This window comes from Saccopteryx bilineata, chromosome 2, assembly GCF_036850765.1.
Source record: "Saccopteryx bilineata isolate mSacBil1 chromosome 2, mSacBil1_pri_phased_curated, whole genome shotgun sequence".
In the NCBI taxonomy this organism is placed as follows: domain Eukaryota; kingdom Metazoa; phylum Chordata; class Mammalia; order Chiroptera; family Emballonuridae; genus Saccopteryx; species Saccopteryx bilineata.
This window is the reverse complement of record NC_089491.1, coordinates 139562894-139581039: the sequence shown is the minus strand read 5'-3', so window position 1 is coordinate 139581039 and position 18146 is coordinate 139562894. Positions and strand designations below refer to the sequence as shown.

The 18146-nt window shown below is 41.3% G+C and overlaps 1 protein-coding gene across 5 annotated transcripts in view; it reads left to right on the top strand.

The window, feature by feature from the left end:
- DENND5B (DENN domain containing 5B) overlaps positions 1-18146 on the top strand; it is a 222288-nt gene that overhangs the window by 160381 nt on the left and 43761 nt on the right. For 4 of the 5 annotated variants that reach the window (XM_066258053.1, XM_066258052.1, XM_066258055.1 and 1 more), the window contains 5 exons: positions 999-1149; positions 10189-10282; positions 15251-15382; positions 16622-16774; positions 17633-17711. In XM_066258053.1, coding sequence (XP_066114150.1) covers positions 999-1149; positions 10189-10282; positions 15251-15382; positions 16622-16774; positions 17633-17711 — 609 coding nt within the window. Of the gene's footprint in view, positions 1-998; positions 1150-10188; positions 10283-11058; positions 11170-15250; positions 15383-16621; positions 16775-17632; positions 17712-18146 lie in introns of all 5 variants that reach the window. The other variant, XM_066258056.1, reaches the window with a different exon arrangement.

The following is an 18146-nucleotide window of genomic DNA, read 5'->3' as shown; positions in this document are numbered from 1 at the left end:
TCCCTCTTGAAAATTCAATTAATAAAAACATTTAAGATCAGATTTATTTATTTTTTTGGTACCAGAGCCATAGTTCACTATTTCTTGGGTCTTTGAGATATCCTCTAACTTTCAGTGGTTTAAAAATAGGAATGTTGAGTAATTCCTATCTTTTAACTTTGTCCTATTTTATTCTTTAAAAGGTCAGTTTCTTAGCCTCTGGACATTTTCTAAATGCCTGCTTATTTTATTTTTCTTTGCATCACCCCTCTTGATCTAATAAACACGCCTAAATGACTCCTACTAATGAGAATGTGACTGTTACTAAAAGTAATAAACTTCACACAATTCCTATTTTACAAATTCTTTGTTTTTACGAAAAGAACCATGAGCCATTGATGAGAAGCTCAGTTAGTTAGAGCGTCATCCCAATACGCCAAGGAAGACATACAGGAATCGACTAATGACTGCATAAATAAGTAGAACAACAAATTGATGCCTCTCTCTTTCTCTCTCTCTTTCTCTCTTTCCCTCTTTCTCTCTCCTTTTCTTCCTCCCTGAAATCAATCAAAAATAAATAAAGAACCACGAATATGTAATGGGTCTTTGTACAAAGAAGTATAGTTAATATAAGACTTCTTGCTTTTCCCTTCTCTTGTCTTCCAGCTCAAGGGAAATACTTCCCATTGTTTTCTTTAATATTGTACTTAGAACCATATTTTCATTAAGAATATTGCATTTCCCACTTGTGGTAAATTGTCTTAATACTAAATTATAGATTTTTAAACCCCACTGCCTTGCTTTTGACGAAGGCCGAAGTATTGTGAAAATTAATTATCCAGTATTTACTTTAAATTAACCTTTTTGTACTTATACTGATTTCCGAAGAGCTTTAATAAAAATCTATTTCAGAGTGTCAGAAAGATTGAATTCCTTGTTGGTACATGAGTGGAGGAAGCATTATTTTTTAAGACTTCGCCAGTGAAGTATCTCTGATTTGCTGTACATTTAATTGATAGCCCAGTCAATTGAGCAGCGGCTGATGAAAATGGACCACACTGCAATCCACCCACATCTACTTGATATGAAAATCGGTCAAGGCAAATATGAGCAAGGGTTCTTTCCAAAGTTACAGTCCGATGTCTTGGCAACAGGACCAACTAATAACAAGTAAGCACATTCTTTACTTGGGTAGTTTGTTGGAATAAATGAAAGGTGGAGTACTCTGCAACTCTGATGGACTAGTGCTAAGCCATTTAACATCTTACCTATCTGATTACTTTTTTCAAAGACCAAATTAATTCACTTGAGATATGTATTGACAATCTATTTGTCTTTTAATCCAATCATTTAAAAATATACAAAGACTAGAGATTTCCCGTTTTTAGGTAATATGCACTTGGGAATAGCTTTACTTTAACGGTGTTAAAATATAATGTTAATACTATCTAATGGAATTAAGAAAGTTGTACTTTCATTATCTGTATTATTTCACTATCTGTATTAGTTTCCTTGGACTGCCCTAACTAAGTACTACCAACTTAGTGACTTCGCACAACAGAAATTTATTCTTTCACAGTTCTGGAAGCTGAAAGTCCAAAATCAAGGTATTGGCAAGGCTATGCTTCCTCTGCGGCTTCTAAGGGAGGATGCTTCCTTGCCTTTTCAACTTCTAGTGGCCCCAGACATTCCTTGGCTTCTTGTAGCATAAAATCCATCTGTCTTGCTGTAGCATAAAACCTGTCTCTGTCTTCCTGTTTATATGACTGTCATCTCTCTGTGAATGTGTCCAGATTTTTCTCTTTTTATAAGTCATATTGGAGTAGAGCTTGCTCTAATAACCTTATCTTAACCTGTCTTTATCTGCAAAGACCCTATTTTTAAATAAGGTCACATGCACAGGTATTGGGGTTAAAACTTCAGCATATCTTTTGGGGGACACAAATCAACTCATAACACCGGCTTTCTACTTTTTAAGTATAAGTGCAAAAATTGCAAAACAAGCAAAAATAAAGGTAAACCCTTTCATTCTTTATGAAAGATTATTTCATTCAGAAAAGATCTGAATGTGGTTAGAAATGAAAGCAGTTATTCAGGTTTAGGGGAAGTCCTTGATTTTAGGTGAATACAGGTGTTTTAATAACAAAAAAGGGTGTAAAGAAGGTTATTAATGGGGAAGACAATAGGTTAGAAAGAGCTTTGATGGGAAATCAGCGATTCTGGAACTTAGTTTGTTCTTAAGTACTAACCAGCTTAGGAACTTTGGACAAGTTGGAATTACTTTCCTCTCTTTTAGTCTGAAAATAAAATTCTACATCTGTGATCTTATTGAAGAGTCAGAGAAGGAGGGGAAAAGAAGCCAGGCTGTAGCAAAGAAATGGGCTAGAAGACTGAAATAAAGACTGTGCACGAGCCTGACCAGGCGGTGGCACAGTGGATAGAGCGTCGGACTGGGATGCGGAAGGACCCAGGTTCGAGACCCTGAGGTCGCCAGCTTGAGCGCGGGCTCATCTGGCTTGAGCAAAGAGCTCACCAGCTTGGACCCAAGGTCCCTGGCTCCAGCAGGGGGTTACTCGGTCTGCTGAAGTCCCCCGGTCAAGGCACATGTGAGAAAGCAATCAATGAACAACTAAGAAGTCGCAACGCGCAACGAGAAACTGATGATTGATGATTCTCATCTCTCTCCGTTCCAGTCTGTCTGTCCCTGTCTATCTCTGCCTCTGTAAAAAAAAAAAAAAGACTGTGCACGAAATGGAAGTGGCATTGAGCCACCTAAATTTTCAGCAGACAAGCATAGAATCAGTGATAGCAGTGAAAAAGAGGTATGCCTTGATCTAAGTGGCCTAAACTAAATAAGTAATATTAAAGTTCTTGAAAGATGGCCTAAGGGTATGATGTTTCTATCTTTCAGATGAACTGCTGAACTATATGTTGCAGAATGTTTGGTACTTAACTCTTTATTTCCCAAGATGCTTTTAATAAAACATTGATGAAAATTTCCAAATTTTGTGACTGAGAGCTATAAGGGATAGAGATTTATAATGATAAATACTAGACTCTTAAAGAAAAAGCAGCAGCAGTGTATACAGTTAATTGACAAGGTTTTACCCTCCATTAAAGAGCTGTTCCTACTTTTATAAATACTGAACTTAAAAATGTGCTGAGATGTTGACTCTTGGTAGTATTAGACATAATGTCCTCTTTTTTCCTTTTTTTGTGTGTGACAGAGACAGAGAGGGGATAGTTAGGGACAGACAGACAGGAAGGGAGAGAGATGAGAAGCATCAATTCTTCGTTGAGGCTCCTTGGTTGTTCATTGATTGCTTTCTCTTATGTGCCTTGTCCGGAAACTACACGAGACCGAGAAACCCCTTGCTTAAGCCAGGGACCTTGGGCTGAAGCTGGTGAGCCTTGCTCAAACCAGATGAACCTGCACTCAAGCCAGCGACCTCGAGATTTGAACCTGGGTACTGCACGTCCCAGTCCTATGCTCTATCTACTGTGCTAATGCCTGGTCAGGCTTTTAATGTCCTCTTTTTCAGAAGTGGATGAGAATTTTCCATCAGAACAGATTAGTCATCTGTTTGTTTTGTTTTGTTTTTTGAAAGAGAGAGAAGCATCAATTCATAGTTGCTTTCCCTTTAGTTGTGCATTGATTACTTCTCACATGTGCCTTGACTGGGTGAGCCAGTGTCCCCTTGCTCAAGCCAATGGCCTTGGGATTTATATGCCAGCGACCTTTGGGCTCAAGCTAGCAAGTTTTGGGATCATGTGGACAATTTACTCTGCTCAAGCCAGTGATGCCATGCTGAGGAGCCTGCGCTCAGAGCTAGTGACCTCGGGGCTTCTAACCTGCAACCTCAGCATTCTGGTTGACATTCTATATACTGCACCACCACTGGTCAGGCTATTCATTTTTTTCTTTATTTGTAAATATCCTGTTTAAATCACTTTGATGTAGGTAGACTATTAATTTCAATAGTTTTTCTTTTCTTTTGATAGCATTAGATTGGCAAATGTACTGCTCACAAAAATTAGGGGATATTTTCAAAATGAGTATAAAGCTATAAAATATCCCCTAATTTTTGTTAGCAATATATTTATGGATCTCCTCTTAAATGTAAAGCACTGTCTTGTTCACTGAAAGCCTACCAGTGAACAAAACAACAAAAATCTCTGCTTTCAAGTAAGAGGAAAAAAACAAAGAAACTTAATGTGTAAAATAAGAAACGTTTCAGGCCCTGGCCGGTTGGCTCAGTGGTAGAGCATCAGCCTGGCGTGCAGGAGTCCCAGGTTCGATTCCCGGCCAGGGCACACAGGAGAAGTGCTCATCTGCTTCTCCACCCCTCCCCCCTCCTTCCTCTCTGTCTCTCTCTTCCCCTCCTGCAGCCAAGGCTCCATTGGAGCAAAGTTGGCCCGGGTGCTGAGGATGGCTCTATGGCCTCTGCCTCAGGCACTAGAATGGCTCTGGTTGCAACAGAGCAACGCCCCAGATGGGCAGAGCATCGCCCCCTGGTGGGTGTGCCAGGTGGATCCCGGTCGGGCGCATGCGGGATTCTATCTGACTCCCTCCCGGTTTCCAACTTCAGAAAAATACAAAAAAATAAATAAATAAATAAGAAGAAACATTTCAGACTGTGGTAAGATTTGTGAAGTAAAATAGAGCAGGGAAGGCAAAGGAGGTTAGGAGTACTCAGGAGGGAAGATTTCAGTTTTTAAACTTTACTGCCATATTTTCTTGCTTTTACTCTTGGATCTAATCTCAAGGTTTCTCATTTCCATGCAGAGGCCAAGCATTATATTTTCAGGTAGATTGTACTCTGAAAAAAAAAAGATCCCAGAACTAGTTGCAGTGTGAAGGGATATATAACCATGCCCGTGTAAATGGTTGATCAATTGCTGGAGAGAATTTAATGTGCTGTTTACAAGCCAAAAGCAAATAAGCAAGCTTTAGGGATTTAGCAAATATGCTTACCTTTGGTAAAATTATACTTAATAAATGAGGTTTAATAATGCAAAGAATAAATTGTTTAACTAGACCAGGAACATGAGACCTTCATAGTAATTTTCTTGAGCAGGTGCTATTTATCTGTTTTGAAAATAAAATCAAATGCGGCATTTTGTCCACAGAATGTATAGTAAGATGCTAATTATATTGTGTAAGTTAATATTTATCTCTTTACCTAAAGTCTTTTCTATTTGCCTCTCAAGGGAAACATCTGCTCTTTTTATTCTCCTTTTTATTGCATAAATTCTTTAGATGATGTTTCTATTCTGTTTCAGGTTTTTACTATTTATTTGAACTACCCTATCTAGTAGCTCTAGTTTTTTAAAACTCTGAACACTGACTTTTGTTTTCCTGCAGGGCTTTTTCCAAGGCCTCCAAGTCAAAAATCTGTACCAAGGTCTTACTACATTTTTTTGTTACTTATATTTTACTTGTCCCCTTTACTTATTATATAAGTTTATCAGCTGATGTTTATAATAGTCTGCTTCAGAATTGTTAGAGAAAAAAATATTCATGACACTTGTTGAAGATGGTAAGACAGATTTTATTCAAGGGAGGCCATGGTGATAGTTGTAGGGACCACCAGAATGGGGTTTTCAGTGGGGAAGAGAGATTGTACTTTAACTCCAAATACATGATGGGCAAGGAGAAATTTATAGCCAAGAAGCAGAGTGGAAGTCAGCAGGTAGAAAATTACTAAGAGGGAACTTTAGGGGTAAGGATGGATTCTGACTAAACTCACCCAACAGGATTCTTGCTGAAGACAGGCTGAATTAGGCATTATCTAGGCTAGGGGATGAGGAAGGATGAAGAACCAGGTCAGGGTGTACCCTGAGGATGAGGGGGTTCCTTCTAAACTGATTTATCAGGGTTTTTCACTAAAACTGGATTTTACAAGAAAGTGCACAGATGGACCTATGAGAAGGTTTAGGAGCTTGGTTGTAGTTTGGTCAAACAAAAAATCTTTGTCAATATCTTACTATGTTTTTTCTGCATCTTCCTGTTTCCTTTCCCAATTTTCTTTGTGTCCTTTTTACAGTCTTACAATCATCTTTTTTGTTTTTCCCCCTGTATTTTTCTGAAACCGGAAACGGGGAGAGACAGTCAGACAGACTCCCGCATGCGCCCCACCGGGATTCACCCGGCACGCCCACCAGGGGCGATGCTCTGCCCACCAGGGGGCGATGCTCTGCCCCTCCAGGGCGTCGCTCTGTTGTGACCAGAGCCACTCTAGCGCCTGGGGCAGAGGCCGAGGAGCCATCCCCAGCGCCCGGGCCATCTTTACTCCAGTGGAGCCTCGGCTGTGGGAGGGGAAGAAAGAGACAGAGAGGAAGGAGAGGGGGAGGGGTGGAGAAACAGATGGGCGCTTCTCCTGTGTGCCCTGGCTGGGAATCGGCCCCCCCGGACTTCTGCACGCCAGGCCGACGCTCTACCACTGAGCCAACTGGCCAGGGCCTCTTACATTGATCCTTTGCTTTAGGAACATTTCAAAGGATTTCACTTTAGAGAACTATCACTAGATCTTTGTACATTTTTTTCTTAGATAAGCCCTGCCTTTCTTGCTACCATTTTTATTAAAATTACTTAGTGTTCCACTAGCAGACTGAAATGAGATGATTTAGAAGCTTGGAACCAAAGGCATGCATAAATTATTATTATTTTTTTTTTTTTTTGTATTTTTCTGAAGTGAGAAGCAGAGAGGCAGAGAGCCCGACTGGGATCCACCTGGCATGCCCACTAGGGGGCACTGTTCCATTGCAGCCAGAGCCATTTTAGCACCTGAGGTGGAGGCCACAGAGTCATCCTCAGCACCCGGGCCAACTTTGCTCCAATGGAGCCTTAGCTGAGGGAGGGGAAGGGAGAGATAGAGAGAAAGAAGAGGGGGAAGGGTGGAGAAGCAGATGGGCACTTCTCCTGTGTGCCCTGGCTGAAAATTGAACCTGGGACTTCTACACTCCAGGCCGATGCTCTACCACTGAACCAACCGGCCAGGGCCATGCATAAATTATTTTAAAAGAAACAAAAGAAGCAGCTTTCTCATTTTAAGTTTTTTGTAAATTAAATAATTTATTAATAAAATAATTAAAAGTAATAAATTCTCAGAAGTGCAGTATGACTTTTGCTGAATGGCAGAAATGTAGAAATTTATTTTAAATTGTGTGTAACTCTGCTGTCAAGAATATATTCAAGAGTAGATATTCTAGGGATGTTGCAATGAATACATAGGTGAGACCTGGGGAAAAATTTTTAAATAGTGTAATATAAAATAATACATGTTCATTCAAAATTTTAAAATATTGGAAAGTAATAGCATAAATTTTAAAACCATCATAATTTTATCATGAAGTATTAACATTTGGTGTTTTCCCATTGGATGTTCATACTTTTTTTTTTTTTTACAAAATTAGTATATTGTTTTAACAGTGTTGTATCTTGCTTTTTCATTCCTTAATGTATCAGGAGCACTCTCCCATATTAATATTCCTAAAAAACTTGATTTTTTTAATGACTATATGATACTTGATTATATAGCACCTGCCCTACTGTTGAATAGCTAGGTTGTTCTGAGCATATTTACTTAGTTTTAAGTAACTGTTGGGTGTAAGATCCACTATTAACTCAACAGCTTTTTGGAAGAATTAGGCATTCAGCATGATTTTGGAGTGAAAGCTATATCCTAATTTGAGGAACATTTCAACGCCAAAATGTACCTTGGAATAAAGGAAATACAGAATTTGTTTCTGCATATATTCTGTGATGAACATCTGTAAACCTAAATGTTAGTTGCATCTATGATTATTTGTCTAAGGTGTATTTATAGAAGGGGCAGATGATGTAATAGACTCTGCCAATAAAGTGGCTGACAGATATGATAGGAGCCCTTTGAGAGTTTCCAGTAGAGAGGATGTTATAGAAAATAGAGACAAGTAAGAATAACACACTGATAGGTACAATAATTGGGAGTATTTAGGAGGAGTAGCTAATTTAAATTTGGAAGAATCATAGAATACTTTCTATGTGCCATCTAAGCTATCAGAAAGGTGACTAAAAGTTGAAAGAAAACTTCATGGACAAAGACTCAAATGTGAGAGAGCTTACCTCATTCGAAGCGCTGAGGCAGCTGAAAATAACTAGAGTTTTCAGGTGGAAGGAGCGACCTGTTGGTTAGCTTAGTTGGTTGGAGCATTGTTCCAAAATGCCATGGTTGTGGTTTTGATTCCTGGTCAGGGCACATACAGGAAGGAACCAATGAATGCATAACTAAGTGGGACAACAAATGAATTCTTTCCTGTCTCTTTCTCCCCTTCTCCCTCCCTCCCTCTCTCTCTTCCTCTCTCTCTCTCTCCCTCCCCTACTCTCTTCCTTTCTCTCTCCCTCCGTCTCTCTCCCTCCCTCCCCTTCTATCTTCCTCTCCCCCCCCCAAAGCAATCAGTTAAAAATTTTTGGAAAAAATAAAATGCGATCAGCAGTACTAAATGTAACATAATTTGAGTAAGCTAAGAATTTAATGAATAATACCATTGCATATGGCAAGTAAGGGTATCAGTGGCTTCTTCAAGAGCATTTTCATGGGAAGAAGCTGATTTGACATGAACTAAAGATCTAAAGGTAAATAAGTAGAAGCCTTACATCTAAACTTTTTTCTCTAAGAATTTTTACATGAGAAGAGGGAATTGAGATTTAAAAATACGTAACTATAGAGCAGCAGAGCAGCGGTTCTCAACCTGTGTGTCCTGATCCCAGCGGGATTCGAACGACCAAAACACAGGGGTTGCCTAAAGCCATCAGAAATACATATTTTATTTAAAAATGTATAATAAATATGTATTTTCCAATGGCTTTAGGCGACCCCTGTGTTTTTGGTCATTCGACCCCCGCCGGGGTCGCGACCCACAGGTTGAGAACCGCTGCTATAGAGGATCAAGAGAAAGATGCCAGCATGCTTGGAAACGAAAACAAATACATGCTTGGGAGAGAAAAACAGAGACAGCAAAGGAGGTGACTAATAGAGCAGATTGAAGAAAGCAGGAGAGAAGTGGAAGAAATAGTTTTGAGCCATGGCCAATATACAGTATATCTGTAAAGTCATGGTACACTTTTGACCGGTCACAGGAAAGCAACAAAAGACGATAGAAATGTGAAATCTGTACCAAATAAAAGGAAAACCCTCCCAGTTTTTGTAGGATGATGTGGCAGCATGTGCACATGCGCAGATGATGACGTAGCACCATGTATACAGCAGAGCAGCCCACGGCCATACCAGTCGAGATGTGGACGGTACAGAGGAAAGTTCAGTGTGTTCTGTGGCTCACTAAATTCAAATTCATGACTAAAGTGCAACGTGAATATTGGCACATTTATAACGAAGCACCACAACATAGGAATAACATTACTCGGTGGGATAAGCAGTTGAAGGAAACCGGCAGTTTGGTGGAGAAACCCCGTTCTGGTAGGCCATCAGTCAGTGACAAGTCTGTAAAGACTATATGGGATAGCTACCTAAGGAGCCCTAAAAAATCTGTGCGTGAGCCCACATCGAACTGCACTAAATAAGTATGAAACTGGGAGAGTGTTCCTTTTATTTGGTGCAGATTTCACATTTCTGTCGTCTTTTGTTGCTTTCCTGTGACCGGTCAAAAGTGCACCATGACTTTACTGACACACTGTATATGATCTGTTGGGATTAGGAGAAAGCTGAGGTGTCCGTGCATCATTAAACAGAGGGCAAGAGGAAGGAGGCAAGGTAGGTCTTCAGCTGAGTGGAGGTACTTGAGAGTAAAGTGAAAGATAGGGGCTTGTCTTTGAGGGGGGAGAGGGAGACTTGATAAAGGGCAGGGAAGTGGTTCATGGGTGAAATCAAGAACTAACCGACCTGAGAATAAAGAAGTGAGAGGGTAGCACTCACCCAGGGTGTGGGGCTCTGTTGGTCAGGCAGGATGGAAAGGAGCGGATCGTTACACAGGAGATACCATGTGGTTTTTCATCTTAGTTTTAGATGATTACATATCTCTGTGAATATACTACACACCACTGATTGTGTGGTATTTAAATTGTATCTTAATAAAGCTGCTATAGAATTAAAAAAGAAAAATAAGTATTGTCAGTCATGTTTTGAACAGTCCATTCTTTCTATTTTAAAGGTAAGGGACTAATTTTTCTTTTTGGTTTGTTTGTTTTCACCTCCACATTCTGTTTTTCAGTCGCTGGGTGAGTCGGAGCGCCACCACGCAGCGCAGGAAAGACCGCCTTCGCCAGCACTCAGAGCACGTTGGGCTGGACAATGACCTGAGGGAGGTACGTGGGTACCTCACTGGGATGCCTGCATGCAGGGGCCACCAGCTGGGCTCAGCAGGTGGCACTGTGTAGGTTGTCTCCCATTAAAAAAAAAAAAGGTTTGGTTATATTTTAAAAGAATAATCCTTTTGTACTGACTTATGGCAGAAAACACCCTTTATTCCATATTTGTAAATTCATTACATCTCCAAAAGGCTCTAAAACAAATCTCCCTGTATATCACAATTACAAGGCCAAGTTTAAGATGACTTTTTGGTCAGTATGTCCCCTGTAGGGAAAAGAAACAAACATAGATATTTCTAAGTTTCAAGCATAATTTAAACTTAGTAAGTAAAGATGTGTTTGATTGTTCTTTGTATTTGTCTTGCTGGCGTCATTTCAAAATTTTTTTAAGTTAGTTTTAAATGAAGATTAAGATCCTGTGCTTTATTTGCATGACTTGAAAATAAAACCATAATTATTTATATTTATTTGAATAACTTTAAATAAGTTGATTATATTTTGTGGTCAAAGGAAAATTCAGTGAGAAGGTCTGTTAACTGTTTTCTAAACTCAAATGTGTAGAAATAAAGCAGAAAACATCATTCTAAATATGTATAGCTTTTTGTTGATGTGCTCATACTATATGATTTTAAACATTTTCTTGTGCTACCATATATTCTCCTCTCCTTTTTCTTTTGCTGTAACTATTATACGCATGCTTGTTTTGTTTGTCTCTTTCTCCCATATCCTGTTCTTTTTTGCTTTTCTGTCCTTGGCATTCTTCGTCCTCTTAGCCTTCCGGGGAACATTTGGTCTGTCAGAACTCCATGGCATTCTGGGAGTGGGATCAGGGTCCACCTCCTCCTGCACGACTTCCCAAAAAATCCTTCTCTGAGTGCTGCCTGGTATGTTCTTTGCCTGAAATTGCTTTGCAGATGTTCCTGAATCTTGTCTTTGGTGTTCTTGAATTATCCACCTGCGTGAGTGCACATAGCTCTAGAATGCCCCACATCACCCTGTCACATGACCTCTCAGCTTCTCCCTTTTGCATTTCACTGCTTCTTGTGTTTGGTACCTTTTCATGGTGGTGTGTGTTTACATGGATAGTTCTATACTCTTGGCAGGGAAAACTGGTTGTTCAAATCCCTAATCAGTGGGCTTGGGAGGGGGGAGTGGAGAATAAGAACAGATTTAGCAAATTATTCTTTTTTCCAAATGGAAGTATATGAAATATTAAACTCCCTTTTATTTAAGCATTTTTCAAAAGTGATTTATTTTCAACAGTTTTTTGGTTAGGTATTCTCTCCATAGCGTTTTTTAAATTTTTTTATTCATTTTAGAGAGGCAGGAAAGAGAGGATGAGAATGAGAGAGAGAGAGAGAGAGAGAGGGAAGGGGAGAGGAGCAGGAAACATCAACTCCCATATGTGCCTTGACCAGGCAAGCCCAGGGTTTCGAACCGGCGACCTCAGCATTCCAGGTCAATGCTTTATCCACTGAGCCACCACAGATCAGGCCATACCCACAGCATTTAATTTACCTTTTCTGCTCTATATTTTACATGGTCAGAAAATCAGGGTCATCACTAGAGAATCTTAGTGCAGAGGAATTGTTGAGGTCACCTTGACATGATGTAACTGAAGTGTGAGAGATTTGTCTGAAATTAGATGGACACACAGAGGCAGAGCTGAGCTTCCAGCCCCCTCACTTCCTGGCCAGGCCTCTTCCCAGTGACCCTGCATAACAGGTGGCACTAAATTGCTATCCCTGAGGGCAGAAGGACTGTCACTGTTTGTATTTTGTTCCCCTCGTGACATTAGCATAAATTTATTTAATTTTACAATGGTCTTCTCTTCACTAGTTTAGAGCCAGTTAGAACAAGGTGTTTATTAAAATTTTCAGGGAGAACTTGTACTAAAGAGCTCCGTTAGTAGGGATATATTATCATAGGTAGTTCCTAGTGGTCTCTTGCTTTTAGCTTTGACAGAAGTGAAGAAGAATATATTAGAAATCTCAGAAGAAATCTGAGGTGACTTCTCTCTGCAGTTAAAGCTTTATTATAAAAAACATTCCTTGTGAAAGGTTTCTTTCTCCTCCATTTTCATCTTAAGATATGTTTTCCTGCAGCTGCCCCAAAGGGACTGTAAAGGCAGTGCTCTGATTTTGCAGTTTACAGAGGCAGCCTCACTTGTGTGAGGAGGAGCGGGCTCCTTTCCTTGCATGCCCAGGGCTGTTGCTCATTCAGTGGCCCCAGCAGAGAGGCCCGAGGAGCCTTCACAGGTGGCCCCTGGGGCTCACTGTTAGCTCATAACTGTCCCTGCCTTCACGGGTGGTGTGCGGGTGGCCCGGTATTTATGGCCACTCAAAAAGGACAGCCCTGTTCTAACTTGTTTTCATTTATATAATGGAACATAAACTTTAAACAGTGATTAATTTTTAATTCAATTATTGACTTTCTCTTCCTACCTTCTTGTCTGATGTCTTCCTCACTCTTTGTCTTCATGCAGTATTTCTCTCTAAGCCTAGTTTGACATGTAAATCTTCTTGAGAATTGAGTCCTGTAGTGGTTCTGCATTTGCACAAGTCTAGGTAGAAACAGAACCTTTTCAGCATCCACCAGTTAACCTATGTGTGTGTGTTTGTTTTTTAAGATATTTTTATTGATTGATTTTACAGGGAGAGGAGAAGGAGAGTTGGAGGGGGAGCAAGAAGTATCAACTCAGAGTGGCTTCACTTTAGTTGTTTTTTGATTGCTTGTCATATGTGCCTTGACTGGGCAAGCCTAGGGTTTTGAACCAGTGACCTCAGCATTCCAGGTTGGCACTCTGTCCACTGCATCACCACAGGCCAGGCTAATCTGTGTTTGTTTTCACCAACCTTTTATCTCTGATTTGTAATACACCAAATAATGTTAATATAACCTGAAATAATAGGAAATGCAGATAGAATTCTCACACAAGATCCCTGCCTCTCTCCGGGGTTAGTTTTTCTGACACTTCATTTCCTGCTTTTATTTATTTGAAACCTAACCTTCAAGGTATTTTAATAGACCTTGTTAGTTTTCCTAGTGGTGGAAGTTGTCTCTCATTCTCAATTTCCCCTCTTTGGTTGAGCCTTTAGAAAAGATTGGGACTTCACTGGGAGCAGCTGTCTTACCGTGGCTCCTCGTCCCCTAGCAGTGTCCGCCTGCGCCAGGTTTGTCCCCAGCCCTCCTTGGTCAGGGCGCCCGCAGCAGTGCTGGAAGGGCCGGAGAGCCTGGCAGACCAGAGCTTCGGCAGCCTGGTGGCCCCATGTCCCCTGACTCACTTATTTCTAGCGGGAGCTTTTGAACCAGCGCCATCTCCAGGGACATCGGCGAAGCGGCCGAGGTCACTGAGGCTGGGGCTGTCACAGTCGGGGTGGCAGGCTCTGGGGCTCGAAGTTGGGCTGAGTGTGGGGGCCTCATCACTGGTTATGCCAGGGGTCCTTCTCTGAAGCCACAGCACTTCTCCTACGCCATTCCGGGCCCTGTCGTCTCCACCTCTCATAGTTCTTTCTCCTGTGACTTGTCTGCCCTGTGTGTCCCTTTCCCTGTACCTCCCCGGGCAGCCTGGGGGAAGCAGCTGGCTCAGGGTCAGACAGAGAGAAGACAAATAAACACTGTATTAACTTAAAAAATAATTTACAGCAGGAAGAGGTGTACACATGTTTATGAGAACTAAATGCTGGCGGAGTTCATTTGCCTTTTAAGCCTATCCTTAGAATGATTGCACTAGAAAAGAAACAGATTGTTTCATTAATGTGGCAGTTCATCAGGAGGGTTGGGAAGTAGCAGGAAAACTGGTCAATAGACTCCCTAATCAGTAGGATTAAAAAAAAAATTGTACCAGATTTAGCAGGTTATTTTTCTTCCAGAGGGGAAACAAATTAAATGTACAAACTCCTTTATTTAAAGAATGCAAAGGATTTTACACATCTTCACTTACAATTTTAACTTCTCCCCGTAAGAGAGTAAGATTTCACATATGTGTCTGTGGGAGGATGTGCTGGCCTGCAGTCTCTCTCCCCCCAACAAACTGCTAGTTTTACTATATGATTTAGAGTAGTTACTCTCTAAATATAGCCCTAAGACACTTGAACTTTGGGGGATTCTGTCCTGCAGTCCTGATGAGCTTTTGCAGGTGGCATAGAAAGAGACAGCAGGTGTCCCACGCAAATTACATGTAGTGACTTTTTTTTCCCCTAGAAGTTTGCTAACCAGAACTCAGCAGCAGACTGGGTTTCTATGCCAGTCTCTGAGCCATCACAAGTAATGTGATGTTTCCACTTTCTCTTGATTGTGGAAGAAGGCAGAGGAGGGATGTAGTGAACATGTCAGAGAAACAAGAGTCCTCCTGCATGTGGAGCACATGGTACTTTCTGGAGCGATCTAGAGTCTTTCTTATGAGGTAGGTGGGAGTATTTTATGCCCACTTGATGAATAAGCAAATACACCAGAAGTAGTAAAATCAGTTGCACCCGAATTCTAGAGTTCCTGATTTTACTGTTATGACTTGACTAGAGGAAAGGGTTGGGTTGGAAGCCATGCCCAAGAGGCTAGGAGTGTGTTGAGACTCTTGATCTGTGGGAGACGTGTGGAAGGAACCAGTGGTCTGAGGATCACCGGGTTCCTGCAGAACCTGGGATTTGTGATCCGGACATCAGATTTTTTTCAGTCCAACCATGATCCTGACTAATCACACCCTTGGGTCTTCCCAATAAAAAGACTAAACTAGGTGAAATTCCATCTCATTTTGAATGAGTTTTACCCTGATGGGATTTCTGTCACCGGTGTCTTCACAGGGGTGAATGGGGGAGTGTGAATGTCCTCTGCCCTTTGGCACAGAAGACTTGAATTGCCATTGCACATATCTACTTATGTTGTTCCTGCACTTGTTTGTTTACTTAAGGTCAGTAAGTCAGAAGAATAGCTGATGTTTATGCACTAAAAACACTCTTTAATTTTCAGAAATATATGCAAGAGGCACGAAGTTTAGGAAAAAACCTAAGGCAACCCAAATTGTCAGACCTCTCTCCTGCAGTGATCGCACAGACCAACTGGAAGTTTGTAGAAGGCTTATTAAAGGAATGTAGAATGAAGGTACGTATTGCTCACGAACACGTGGAGACAGGGTATGTTCATATTCACTCCGTGTGTGGCTAACATGAGCAGAGTGAGCCCCCATTGGAGCCTGTAGCTTCCCTAAAGGAAAATTTGTATTACAGCTTTTACCTGAGGGGCCTAAACCTCATGTGCTCCCTACTGAGGTCCTGCACCTCCACGGGTTCTTCGTCACTCACAGAATCGGGGACATGGGAGCCCTGCACAGTTCTTGTCACCTTTTCGGCCACTCCTGTCTTCCTGTCCAACTCGAGCAGAGACTGAGCCAGCCAGAAGTTGTGTCAGGGATGTTGTCATCTTATGCAAAAGGCAACACATTTTGTGTGTGTGTCTGAATGTGCCTCTGTGTGGGACTGTCCGTGCCCGTACGTGTGTAAGGATGCCCGTAAGGAAGATCTTAGCTGTGTTGTCGGTTTGTGTATGTGTTACACACTAGTCTCCTCTCTCATCTATGTTTGTCAGAGGTAGCAATACAGATTGACACACCTCAAAGCATCGTTTTAGTTAAAATTTTTATTCATTTATTTGACAGTCATTTCTCGAGGACCTGATCTGTGAGTTCAGTAAATGCCCATGACAGTGCTGAATCAGACAGACAAGATCATGCCAAGAAACTAATTTCTCTCTTACTTTACATTTTATTATAACAGCAGTGAAGACTGCTGTAAGTTAACTTACCTGAAACTGATTTCTATTTCCTTTCCATTTTTTGGTGCATACTCATGAGCAGATAACAAATAAAAGAGGAAAGAAGGAAGAAAAAAAGAGACCAGGTTCACTCACAGAGTAGAGAGTTCTTTAAAAAATGAGAGCTGCTGGTTTGTATTGTGGTTTCTGCCTACGTGCAATAAAGCGAAGTGCGGGTATCTTCAGTATGCGAAGATGCTGGCAATGGGGCTTCAGAAATGACAGCCCGTTTCTAGGTCTGGTGTAATCCTCAGTATGGCTGAAAATTGTCATACATAAACATTTACATGAGAATACTTTAAATCAGTATCATAATGTCTCTTCAGTGACTTTCTCTGGCAAAATAGTATAAGTATATATGATGTTATTCCAGTTAGTTGACTACAGATTAAGGCATGTTCTCCAAGGTGACTAAAAGTCTGCAATTAGAAATACAATGCAGGAAACCCAGGTCTCCTGATCCTGTAGTGGACTTGTTGGGCTTGGCTCCGCTGCTGGGGTAACGCTTGTGGCCACATGGAATGCTTTCAGACAAAGCGCATGTTGGTGGAGAAGATGGGCCATGAAGCCGTGGAGCTGGGCCACGGAGAAGCAAACATAACGGGCCTGGAGGAGAACACCTTGATCGCCAGCCTCTGCGACCTGCTGGAGAGGATATGGAGCCACGGCCTGCAGGTCAAGCAGGTAAGGTCTCGGCAGGCCCTGGAGGCATGGCCGGGGAGGAGCCGTTAGGACATGGAACAAGGAAAAGGGTATCATAAAAATAAAAGGTGTGTTTCTTTGTCACAGGATGACTAGAAAATGCACCATAGGCATTTTAATTCCAGAAAAAGAAAAGAAAACCCATGATTAGGAGGCAGTTTGGGGCTCTTTCTTGGTAAACAGGAAAGGATGAAACAGCACGTTCACTACAGAGGCTGTGTCCCCTGTCGATCCACTGAGCGTCCGCGTTCATCACTGTACAGCAAGAAGTCTGTTAGCCAGAATTAACAGTTCTTTTTCACTTTAAGTTGTCGAGTTATTTAGGATGGAACAATTAAAATGGTTTTTTTTCTTTTTTTCTCTCTAGTCTGCTTTTCTTTTGGGTGATTTCATTCTTCTTTCCCTTTTCTCTTTCTCCTCTTGCCCCAGTTTTCTTTCCTCGTTGGCATTCCGTATATTCAGACATTTTGCATGTGGATGTCCACCAGCACATCCTGTGCTGCTAGAGCATTTTGATTCTGTGATTGCTACTGTGTCTGGTGTGGTCTGGCCTCAATACATCCAGCCCAGTAACAGGCCGGAGTTAGAAATCTGTGTGCCTCTGCTCCTGGCCTCTTGCTGAGTAGGTGTTGTTCCAGGCTGTTGCCAGTCTTCTCAGTGAGAATGACCCTCGTGACACATAGAGGGACAGGCTCCGAATGTCTCCTAGCCAGGAATGGAGGAGCTTGGTTCTCCAGACTTCAAAATGGCCATTCCAATGTGAATGGTTTTGATCAGAAATTATTTTTTGATGAATTATTAATGACAAAATGGTAAATTTTACATACCTTTTACTTGCAGGGGAAGTCAGCTTTGTGGTCACATCTAATTCAGTTTCAGGACAGAGAAGAGAAACAAGAGCACCTTGCAGAATCGCCAGGTGAGAATTCGCTGTTTTGATTGTTTCTATAAAAGCGGCAGCCCTGGACCACGTGAAGAATCAATACCGTATAGCTTTGTCTCTGCCTGTATGTCTCCAGCTGAAATGTACCACATCTGTCAGCAGTGGGGTAAAGTAGAAGGAGCAATATTGTTTACTATGTAGTTATGAGACCTGGGAAAAGTCACTTGACCTTTCTGATCTTCAGCTTCCTTGTTCACAAGACAGGAAAAATAATGGTAGCTATGCCAAGTCTGTAATGTTGAGCAAGTAAGATAACATGTGAATCATACATACATAAAAGATCATACCTACAGGATAGCAGGTTCTCAATTAATGTTTCATTCAGTGTTGTTTCATTATAACATAAGTGAAGGAAAAATATCAGTCCCTGGCTGGCCGTGGCCACTGTTTGTCTGGAGTTTACCCTGGGGA